This window comes from Balaenoptera ricei, chromosome 1 (genome assembly GCF_028023285.1).
Source record: "Balaenoptera ricei isolate mBalRic1 chromosome 1, mBalRic1.hap2, whole genome shotgun sequence".
NCBI lineage: Eukaryota > Metazoa > Chordata > Mammalia > Artiodactyla > Balaenopteridae > Balaenoptera > Balaenoptera ricei.
In genome coordinates this window covers 130,500,647-130,512,800 of record NC_082639.1, presented here as the reverse complement: position 1 = coordinate 130,512,800, position 12,154 = coordinate 130,500,647, and the positions used below count along the sequence as shown (strand labels likewise).

At 37.8% G+C, this 12,154-nt stretch overlaps 1 protein-coding gene across 2 annotated transcripts in view; it reads right to left on the bottom strand.

Moving 5' to 3' along the window:
- The window catches only part of TIPRL (TOR signaling pathway regulator), a 35,728-nt gene that overhangs the window by 14,967 nt on the left and 8,607 nt on the right, over nucleotides 1–12,154 (bottom strand). For both annotated transcript variants that reach the window (XM_059935729.1, XM_059935739.1), the window contains one exon: nucleotides 6,676–6,807. In XM_059935729.1, the coding sequence (XP_059791712.1) occupies nucleotides 6,676–6,807 (132 nt within the window). The remainder of the gene's footprint in view (nucleotides 1–6,675; nucleotides 6,808–12,154) is intronic.

The window sequence follows — 12,154 nt, the reverse complement described above, 5'->3', positions numbered from 1 at the left end:
AACAGAGGCTAGAAGCTCTTTGATGGAGAAAAGGCTCTGAGTCAAAATGTATCCTGCAGGTTAACAACAACAGACTTAAGAGCAAGACTTGTGGTAATGAAGAGCTAGAGGAAGAACCTGACTTATGATCACTCAGTACCACAACAAATTGAGAAGCACATCATTAGCACTGACAGAGTGCTGTTTGTAATTACTGAAAAGACTTATTTGCAACATTTCTTCAGATTTCAAAATTAATTATTAACAGTCATACTGGGCACAGCACGTGAAGCCAGTTGAAGTATCGTTTCAGCATGGCACAATGGGGAGACTAAGAATAAGGGACCAAGTTCTAGTCCCAATTCTACAATTCAGCTGTATATTTTAAGGCAGTAGTTCTCTCCAAGGAGACGTTTGGAAATTTCTGAGGGTGTTTTTCGTTGTCACAAAGATAAGCAGCCCATACTAACAATTAGCAGTTAAAGACCAGAGACATTAGATGTTCTGTAGTACCCAGGACGATCCTTTACAACAAAGTCCAATCCTGCATCCCACAAAACTGTCAAATATCTCACCTGGCATTTATGTGGGTGAAAAAAAAAAAAACTGATTTATAATTATCTGACATTGGAACCTAATTCCATTTTACATATAAATATAAAATTCACTCAATTTCCAGGAAGACAATTACCTTGTAAATCAAGGGAAGATTATCCTTTGTTTTATTTGACACTTCACTAAGAGTTGTTCACCACTTTGAAAAATTACATCACTGATGACAGTCCCGATTGTGTTATCTGAGTCACTGACTGATACCTGGCATATCTGTCAGCCTACACTTGTAGCTGTCACATTCACAGTGATTTAGTATGCAAATATAAGTATCTGACTACTTACACAGTCATACTATGCGTTTACATATTGAAATTCCTATCATTTTATTCTAAATCAATTTTTAAATTTCCCTTTTATCTTATAATTAGAACACTATGTTGATTTATTATAAAGAAGGTGGCTTATATTATCTATGAATTTCTTTCAGGATAGTAAAAGGGAGAGGGTGCTTAAAGTATTTGGTTAAAAAAAAAAATGGAGCAATGGGTCCGGTAAGGTTGAGAACAACCAACTTAGAGCAAGTTTCTGAACCACCCAAAGTCTTCTCTTTCACCTACAAAGATAGGGGATGTAAAGAAACAATCTCTTGGGCCCTGTGTCTGTAAAATATGACAATTCTAAGGGACTACGCGTCCAATAAAAGCTACCTCTGCACAAGCATTGTAGAATTCTCTGTACACAGAGATGAAAGATATGTCCCTGCCCAGTATACTTGCACTCTAAATAGAACATGGGAGCAGAAGGCAGACAATGTTCACTCTTGACTCGACTCAGAATGGAATTAACCATTAGCTGTTAAAGCCATTACAGAACATCACAGTGCTGCCAGTATTTGGCAGATAGGAAATTAATTTTCTTTTGAAAGTTAAAAACTAACGTTAGCACAAAAAGAGCCTCTCTTTAAATCTCTGTTAGAGCACAGCCCTACAAGCTGTAAGGCCTAACAAGGAAGTAGGTTAAGACACAAAATCCTAACCTAAAAACAAACATTGCTGAGAGAAGCTAATTTAGAAATACAAAAGAAAATTAATTTCTGAAACAAGTATCTCCTAATTAGATATAGGTAATGCCACTCACACAAAGTTATCAAAACTCATAATAAATTCAATGAAGCAAATCCAAAACATCCCAGGCCTCATGGTGCACCGAGCTCTAAATCTACTCTTTCCCACTAGGGAACTGTACCACAAAGAAATTATGATTATTTTTTAATAAAAGTTGTCTGGGTTGAAATTTGAAGGTGGAAAACACACTTTAAAACCTGAAACAGTGGGCTTCCCTGGTGGCGCAGTGGTTGAGAATCTGCCTGCCAATGCAGGGGGCACGGGTTCGAGCCCTGGTCTGGGAAGATCCCACATGCCGCGGAGCAACTGGGCCCGTGAGCCACAATTACTGAGCCTGCGCGTCTGGAGCCTGTGCTCCGCAACGAGAGAGGCCGCGATAGTGAGAGGCCCGCGCACCGCGATGAAGAGTGGCCCCCCACTTGCCGCAACTGGAGAAAGTCCTCGCACAGAAACAAAAGACCCAACACAGCCATAAATAAATAAATAAATAAATAAATAAAAATTAAAAAAAAAAAAAAAACCCTGAAACAGTTAAATAAATTAAGAGAATCTAAAAGGTTCAATCCAACAATATCAAGAATCTAAAGTACGTTATTTTGTTTATATAAGCATCTTCCACAATTCAACAGAATTTCTTTTCAGAGTGTTTTATAGTTATCATGGAAACTGGAAAAACAAACATTCGTAATCAACTACTTTGCAGTTCTAAAAGAATAACTTTTTAGCCGTTTTCCGGCCAAGGTTAAAACACCAAATAAAAGCAATATATGTATTCTTTGTCCTATAGTGTTAAAAAACAAATAAATCTCTAATGTGCCTAGGAATTCTGACAAAACTCCAGGTTTAAGAATCACTGGCACAGAGGCTGACTTATCTGCATCCTGTTCTCCCTTCCTCCTATCAATATGGAAGAAGCATCTCTCTCTCTTAAGGCTAGTCCTTCTACTCATGATCTAGATCCTAGAAGATTAGGAACAAAGGCAGAGACACAAACTTATCCATTGTATGATTGATGTAGGGCAAGTTACTTAATATTTCTGAAAATAAGAATAAGTATTCACTGCACAGAATTTTCAGGAGGATTAAATCAGATAATATAGAAAATTGTCTAGCAAGGTATCTGTGAGATAATAGAGAATCATACACTGGTCTCTACCCCTGGTTTCTGAAATAGGACTTCTGAAACCCTTACAAATTCCTAACCGATAAGAGCAGTAGAAGCAAGCACCTTTTGTTCTAATGAGGTGACTCTGGGTGGGCTCCTGGATGGGAGCTGGTACCCAGAAAGGCCAAGCCATGATTATAAACTTGGAATTTCCAGGCCTACCTCCATTCTCCAGAGAAGGGAGAGGGGCTGGAAATGGAATTACTAATTGATCCTGCCTATGTGAAGAAGCCTCCATAAAATCCCAATAGCATGCGATTCAAAGAGCTTCCAGGCTGGTGAACACACCCACATACTGGAAGGACAATGCACCTCTACTCCACAGGGACAGATGCTCCTAGGCTTAGGACCTTCCCAGACTTCACCCTATGTATCTCTTCATCCGTATTCTTTAACACAGCGGTCCCCAACCTTCTGGCACCAGGGACCGGTTTCGTGGAAGACAATTTTTCCAGGGGGGGATGGTTTTGGGATGATTCAAGTGCATTACATTTATAATGGACTTTATTTCTACTATTATGACATTGTAATATATGATGAAATAATTATACAACTCACCATAATGCAGAATCAGTGGGAGCCCTGAGCTTGTTCTCACTTGCCTCTCACAGGTAGGGTTTTGATGTGAGTCTGCAAGCAGTTGATTTATTATGGTTTCTGTGCAGTCAAACCTCTCTGCTAATGATAATCTGTATTTGCAGCCACTCCCCAGCGCTAGCATCACTGACTCAGCTCCATCTCAGATCATCAGGCATTAGATTCTCATAAGGAGCGCGCAACCTAGATCCCTTGCATGCGCAGTTCACAGTAGGGTTCGTGCTCCTATGAGAATCCAATGCCATCGCTGATCTGACGGGAGGTGGAGCTCAGGCGATAATGCGAGCAATGGGGAGCGGCTGTAAATACAGACGAAGCTTCTCTCACTCACCCGCCCCTCACCTCCTGCTGTGCAGCCCGGTTGGGGACCCCTGCTTTAACATATTCTTTAATCAACTGGTAAACATAAGTGTTTCCCTGAGTTCTATGATCTGTTCTAGCAAATAACCAAATCCAAAAGGAGAATGTCATGGGAACCTCCAATTTGTAGCCAAGTCCAACAGAGGCTGTGGGTAACCTGGGGACCTACTACCTGCTATTGGCATCTGAAGGAGGGAGGGCAGTCTCATGGGACTGAGTCCTTAACCTGTGGGACCTGATGTTATTTCCAGGTAGATAATGTCAGAACTGGATTAAATTGTAGGACATCCAGCTGGTGTCACAGAATTGCTTGGTGCTGGGAAAAAACTCACACATCTGGTGTCAGAAGTGTTGTGAGTGGGATAGTAGTGTGAGAGTAAAGGAGAAACACAGGAGAAGCCTGGAGTTTTTCCAATCAGTCTCACATACAGCAAAGGCTCAAAGCCTTCCTCTTCCTCCCATACTCATCCTCAGAAACCTCACTCCATCCATTTTCACCCCTTTCTCTACAAGTCTACAAGTGAGTCCTTCCTGTACCTAAACATGCTAAAGTCTTCCCCATATTTAAAAACACAAACACACATGCTCCTCTGTCAACCTCATGTTCTCTCTTAGCTACATCTGTTGCCCCTCCTATACCAGTAAGCTTTAGGAAAGTTTGGTCTATATCTACACTTTGTCTCCACCTCCACATCTTTCATTTACCCCCTAAGTATGTAACTTACCTTGATCTTGCCATGGTGAAGAACAATATCCTAATTGCTAAAACCAATAAACAAATGTTTTAGTCTAGCGGACACCATCCCATTCTAAGCTTATTAAGATCTCTTTTCAGCACACTGACCTCCATGCCAGCCTCGAGGAGTTCTACTCCCTTCACTTCCCAGGCACCACATTCCTGGTTTCTCACCTACATCCACATTTACCAGCCTAATCTGTGCTTCTATAGGAAAGAACTTCATTTGTCCATACCCTATTGCCTCTAAGCCAGAAATTATGGCATTTATTTTATTTACAGCAATATCTGTTACACCCTGAGAAAGAAGCCAACCCAGAACGGAAGTTCACTACTCTAATGAAATCCTTCCCGGCATTCTTAAATGGAACCCTATCACGTAACTTTTTAAAAGTTACACTAGGTAAGAAGAAAGCATTTTAAGATGATGTTACGCTTCAGTTTGAGACTTACTATTTACTCTGATACACACATAATACATTTATGCCCATACCCTCTCCAACTCCTTCAGCTGCAGAAAACACATGCTCCCTACATACCTACCCACTTGTATACACTGTAGACTATCTACCCACTTGGATACAAATGCACATCCAGATATGCAAACTCATAATGAACATTCGACACAGTCAATTCCGTAGGTAGGTAGACAAGTGGAAAGGTACATGACTGGCTGAGCTGGAGAATGAACAAATCTAAATGACAAGAGATAAACTGGGGGAAAGTTATAGGTGAACAAGGAACAATCATCTAATGCTAGAATAATGATATATGTTAGATGGTACAAAGACAACTTTGTCACTAATTAGTGTCACAAGTTTAGATAAACTAACTTTTTGGGTCTCATCTATAGAGGCTAGACTAAATGATTCTCTAAAAATTCATTACAATTCCAAAATCCTATGATTCTACAGAAAAACTCAGCTTAAAACACATTTATTGCTGCTTTTGACTTATTGTTTTCATTCTTTATTATTATTTAAATCACAGTATCCATAATCATGCTCCAAGAACAATGTTTGATGCTGGGGCCCTTGTCTTTGGCAGTCGTTATGATAAGTGCTATGATAGAGGGGTTAAAAAAAAAAAGTACTTAATAGGAGTATGGTAAAGGGATATTTGACTCTGCCTAGGGGAGCTGTGGAAGGCCTTACAGAGGAGGTGACATTTTAGCTGGATCTTAAGGATAAGGCATTTAATAAAAAGTTTCAGTTGAAGTTTCTCTGGAAAGTGTTAGAAACCCAATTATAACCTAATAGCAAACAAATAGGGGATCTATTTATTATTCTTTTTTAGCATGTTCCACCAATAACACTGTTAATGGAAGTAGTCTGTCCTCCGCTGGTAGAAAAGAATACAAAAAAAAAAAGAGGGAATTAACACTTGTCATTTCTGTTTTCCACTTCTATGCTGGAGACTAAAGTGTATTTTAATGGTGCACTGAAATTCTGACACATGGGTGACTTTTTTAAATGACATCCAGCGGCTTCCCTGGTGGCACAGTAGTTAGGAATGCACCTGCCAATGCAGGGGACACGGGTTCGAGCCCTGGTCCGGAAAGATCCCACCTGCCGTGGAGCAACGAAGCCTGTGCACCACAACTACTGAAGCCTGCGTGCCTGGAGCCTGTGCTCCGCAACAAGAGAAGCCACCGCAATGAGAAGCCCACGCACCCCAATGAAGAGTAGCCCCTGCTCGCCGCAACTAGAGAAAGCCTGTGTTCAGCAACAAAGACCCAATGCAGCCAAAGATTAAAAAAATAAAATAATTTTAAAAATAAATAAATAAAAATAAAATAAAATGACATCCACTGTGCTGTCTGCAGATCCTTTCAATTATCATTTTTAATTCAGAAATGTGAAAATTGAGCCACAGTTTTCATTTAAATTAAGTAATAAACAAACAGCAAAGTAGCCAGACAGGTCTACAAAAATATGATTTGCTGAAGTCTTAACTATATACAAAATACACAGAATACAATATATAAAATATGTAAGATTTTGTGAATTTTATGATGGATATTAGTAAGATGTATTCTAGACCCAAGTGAAACTTTACATGACATCACGTTAAGATGGTATGATTTCAAGTTAGTCTTGTATTTCTGACCAATGGTAAAAATGGAAGAAGTTAATTTTAAACACATTCACAATACTCACAATTTTCACACTCAGGCTTGAAACTCCATGATCATGAAGTTCATCCTCAAACAGGAGAACTTCTTCAAAAAATTTAATCTGTTCTCTGGCTTTCAATTTCTCTGTATCTATATGATCTGTTGTAGGTACAACCTAAAAGAAAAAATATAAGAAGGGGCACATAAAAAAAAAATTTGACAGCTTTCCTACCAGTATTTTCTGCATAGCCAGAGCACCCGGTTCTAAATTTGGGTGTTATCAGTAGACACGAAAAACGAGATATATGCCTTTGTCCCTGAAAAACCTAAGATGTCTGATACTATAGCTTCACAACAGAGAGTCAAAATTCATCGTCTTTCATATGAAAATCATTAAATAGAACACATTAAAATCAAGTGCTCTATTGTGACCACGAGAAAATTAACCATCTGAAAATTAGTCAATGTGATGAACTACTACTATCACAGAAGTTCAAAGCAGTTTTGTGCCGTAAAAGTCTACTTTTATGACATTTATTTGGAACTTAAAAAATTTTTTTCCCATTGGAATGATGTTATATATTTTAGATCCCCAAATCTACAAACAAAGGTGTTTTAAATATTGAGGTAAATAAGAACTTGCAGAGAAATTATAAGGGAAACTCCTAGCATTCCAAAGGGCATTAGAGGATATTGGCTATTTTTTCAAAGTATTATTTTGCAGCCCCGACACAAACATACATAACCCAACAAAAGCACCAACAATCTCAAGGCAGGTCACATCAGTAGCTCACTAAATCCAAGTGTCTCCTAATAGTAACATGAAAGTATGATTTGTGATACCATTCTTTTACATTCAGTTTCACTACAAAATGTTCAGCTTTTCAATTCTTTGACATAGTTGTATCATAAATAAACACAACAATGCTTGTCAAACCATAAGAATTCAGTAAATGGTAGCTATTATTTTACTTTACTTAGTAGCTATGACTAGGTCATTTGTTTGACTCATGGATAGAATTAAGAAATGAAGAGTAGTTTCAGAAAACTGGACAAGAATTAGAAAAATATGATACGGATGTCCAAGAGATTACATAGATTTTGTGGGAAAACGATCTTAGGGAGTATTAAGTGATGCAGAGGGGGAAAAGGTTGCTATGAAAGAAACTAGCAGTTTGTATGCGATTCCCAAGAGGTGAAAAAAATGTCCATAGTTCTTCCATGTTTACCTACAGATAACATTTTAGCCCTCTGCAATTTTATGCCAATATGTGTCTAGATCAGACATGAGACCACACGTGAAGGTGAAATTCGGAGTGGGGAAGCAACGTGAGGGATAGGGATAGGGCAGCATATAATCAGTCCCTTGCATCACTTGCATGTTTGTGATCTATTTAAGACCAACGTTGGTGCCTCTAGGATTCCCTAAGAGCATAAAACTTTAGTTACTATTAAATAAACACAACTTCTAAATTCCTTACTTTTTAATTAGTTTTAGTTCAAAGGAACACATCTGAAAATCCTCCTTATAGATACATCTGACTTCCAAAAAATTAATCATTACATGAATTTTCTCATTAGTAAATGGCTACTTCACTAATATTTCATATATGCCTTCAGTAAGTGACTGGTGAACATGAATCCATCAGTTTTGCCATTTACTTGTTCTTATAAAATGTTTGAAAGAGAAAGACAAAAAATAATTAGATAACACATGGATTAGGGAAATTCAATATATTTAACTTATCTATATACTATCTTCTTCATTCATAAGGACAAATATGTCTAAAACTTTGTATTTATCTGCCTTTTCTCTTCCTCAACTCCACTTATCTCCTCTCTGAACTCAAGCATCTGAAAAGAAAAGGTAAAACAGCTACACTTAAGACATATGGAACATTTTTGGCTTCTGGTATTGTCAAAATAAGTAACCTGGACAAACCCTCTTGCTGAAGACAATTTAAAAAGCTGGATGAAAAAACAAACAGTTCTTAAAAGCATTATACGGACAAGGCACTAAAGAATGACTAGGCTGATATCTGGAAGAGGACGGGAGCCCAGAAAAGTGAAAGTGAGACTACAGTTTTCCGGCTTTGGCCTTGAGGCATCAGCAATGACTGGACAGAGGAGAGGCTGAGCTCTGCTGGCGCCATAATTGCTCAGTATTCACTAAGGGCAGAGGCCTTGGAGAATTCCTTGCCCTGCTCCCAATTTTGGGATGACATCTCAAAGTGCTACACTGGTTGCACAGCTTCTTATATTACACGCCCAGTAAACCTCAAACTCCGGCCCCATACCAGAGGTTAGCAAACTAAGACTTCCAGGCCAATGTGTCCTGCCACCTATTTTTATATGAACTGCAAGCTGAGAATCCTTTTTACATTTTTCAAATGACTGGGGGAAATTTTTTCTTAAGAATATTTCATGTCACATAAAAATTATATGAAATTCAAATTTCCATGTCCATAAATAAAAAAAATTTTACTGAGAAACAGCTATACCCATTCATTGGCATATTGTCTATGTCTGCTTTCGACTACAGCAGCACAGCTGAGTAACTGCAACATAAACTCTATGGTCCTCAAAGCCTGCAATACTTACTATCCGGTCCTTTACAGAATCAGTTTGCAAACCTATGCCCTTGACTATGAATGCCCTCAGCTGCCCACCAGAAATAAACAAAAATCCTCTGTGGAGGGAAAACAGGATTCAAAGAAAAATAAGAAGGCATACTAGGAGTCTAGACACCATAAATCGGAACCAACAGAAATAACAAGACAATAAAAGACACTGGGGACTCTAGATGTTGAAAATATGAGGCCCAAGCTGTAAAACAACAATGCACACTAGTTTCAAGGAAATAAAAGCTAAGGTTGAAAATTTCAAAAGATACTAGGAAATTTTTTTTTTAAAAGAACTATGATCGGGCAGGGTCCTGCTTGTGGGTGTTCACAATGTTCTATTTCTTTTCCTGGGTGGTTACATTTTACAATTCATTAAACTCTACCTTCATGTTTTATGGACTTTTCTAAGTTATTCCACAATTTTTAAAAAGCTTAAAAAACATATGGAGCACTACAAATATTCTTGATACATTACAAGAAAAATAAGTCCTGGTCACATCTTTCAAGTGGAACCTCCCTCACATCAGATGGAGGCTTATAATAAGGAAATTACTTGACATAAATACTTTTAAATTTATCATATAAAGTTAATTAAGAGCAAATGCTAAGAACCCTATGTTAAATTCCCTTTTTAAAATCTGCTGAAAGTAGTGTGTGTGTGTGTACATTCCATTAGGAACATACAGTGAAATTGCTATGCTTTACAATGATTTTTCTTTTTTAAAAAAATGGAGCTATAACTCCCATACTATACAATTTACCCTTTTAAAGTGTACAATTCAGTGGTTTTTAGTATATTCACAAGACTGTGCAGTCACCACTATTATCTAATCCAGAACATATCATCACCCCAAAAAGAAACCGCCATACCCATTAGCAGTCACTCTCCATTCCCCACATCCCCCAGCCCCTGGAAGCCAATACTCTAATTTCTGTTTCTATAGATTTGTTTGTTCAGCAAATCATTCTGGAATCATATACATGTACCCTTGTGTCTGGCTTCTTTCACTTAGCATAATGTTTCCAAGGTGGTAGCATGTATCAGTGTTTCGTTCCTTTTTCAGGACTAAATAATATTCCACTGTCTAGATATACCAGTTCTGTTTATCCACCGATGAACATCTGGGTGGATTTCACATTTTAGCTATTATGAGTAATACAGCTATGCATATTCATACACAGGTTTTTATGTGGATATATAGTTTTCAATTCTCTTGAGTGTATACCTAGGAGTGGAATTGCTCGGTTACATGGCAATCATGTTTAACTTTTTTGCTAATTGCTGGCAAAAAAAAAAAAGGCATAACAAGAAATCTACCATCTTAACCATATTTAAGTGTACAGTTCAGTAGTGTAAATTATATTCACATTGTTGTAAGATGGATCTCTAAAACTTTTTCATCTTGCAAAACTAAAACAGTACCAGAATTGTTAACCCATACCTCTGAGGAAAACAACTATCAACAAGCATACAGTACTCATAGGTAGTTCTTTTTGCCTTTTGTCTTATTAACTCCGTTCATTTCCAATGTTTATGTCAGCACATTCCTGCCCTAAAGTTATTTTTAAAAGCTCAAGATATTAAAGATGATATACAAATGGCCAACAAGCATAGTGATGTTCAACATCACTAGTCATTAGGGAAATGCAAATCAAAACCTCTCATACACTGCTGGTGGGAATGTAAAATGGTACAGCTGCTATGGAATATAGTACAGGGGTTCCTCCAAAAATTAAAAATAGAATTACCATATGATCCAGCAATTCCACTTCTGGGTATATACCCCCCAAAAAATGAAAGCAGAATTTTGAAGAGAGATTTGCACACCTATGTTCATAGCAGCACTATTCACAATAGCCAAGAGGCAGAAGCAACCCAAATGCTCACTGACAAATGAATGGAAAAACAAAATGTGGTATATACATACAATGGAATATTACTCAGCCCTAAAAAGGATGGGAAGTCTGACACATGCCACAACATGGATAAACCCTGAGGACATTATGCTAAGTGATATAAGCCAGTCACAAAAAGACAAATAATGTATGATTCCACTTATATGAGGCATCTAGAATAGTCAAGTTCACAGAAAGTAGAAAGGTGACTGCCAGGTGCTGGGAGAAGGAAGAAATGGGGAGTTGCTGTTCAATAAGTATAGAGTTTCAGTTTTTCAAGAGGAAGAAGTTCTGGAGATTAGTTGCACAACAACATGAATATACTTAACAGTGTTTAATACACTTAGAAATAACTAAGATAGTAGATTTTGTTACATATTTTTTTACCACAATGAAAAAAAAAGGAAAAAAGAAAGCTCAAGATACTGAATCACACTAAGTTGGGCAAATGTTCCAATGTGCTTTAAAAAAAAAAAAGCTTTTTTAAATGCATGAACACTAAGCATGTTTTATTCCTAAAAAGCAGTATCAATAGAAGAGGCAGTCTTCTACTTATATTTTCCTGCATATTCAATTTATTTATTTAATAAGAAAGAAGAAAACAGCCAAACGTTGATAGGTTACTATAGGCCAGGTACATATTAGGCATTTGACCTGTTTTCTCATAACATTCTCATACCATAATCTGAGAGAAGTGCCTATGGTAGCCCAGACAACAAATGACAAGGCTGGATATGAATCCAGCCAGGTCAGTACAACTCTGTGACTGGCCCTCTCCTCTTACACCATGCTACAACCCAGAGTAATAGGTTAACCTAAAGAGTGAGAAAACATCAAACACACACACACACACACACACACACACACACACACACACACCCCAACAGGCCCCAGCAACTAAAAACCAAGAATTTACGGGCAAAGGAAAGGCTTCATTCTAATGCCTCATTCTCTGATATTCTTACTGTACACATAAAATACCTTCTCCCACACAGGCATACA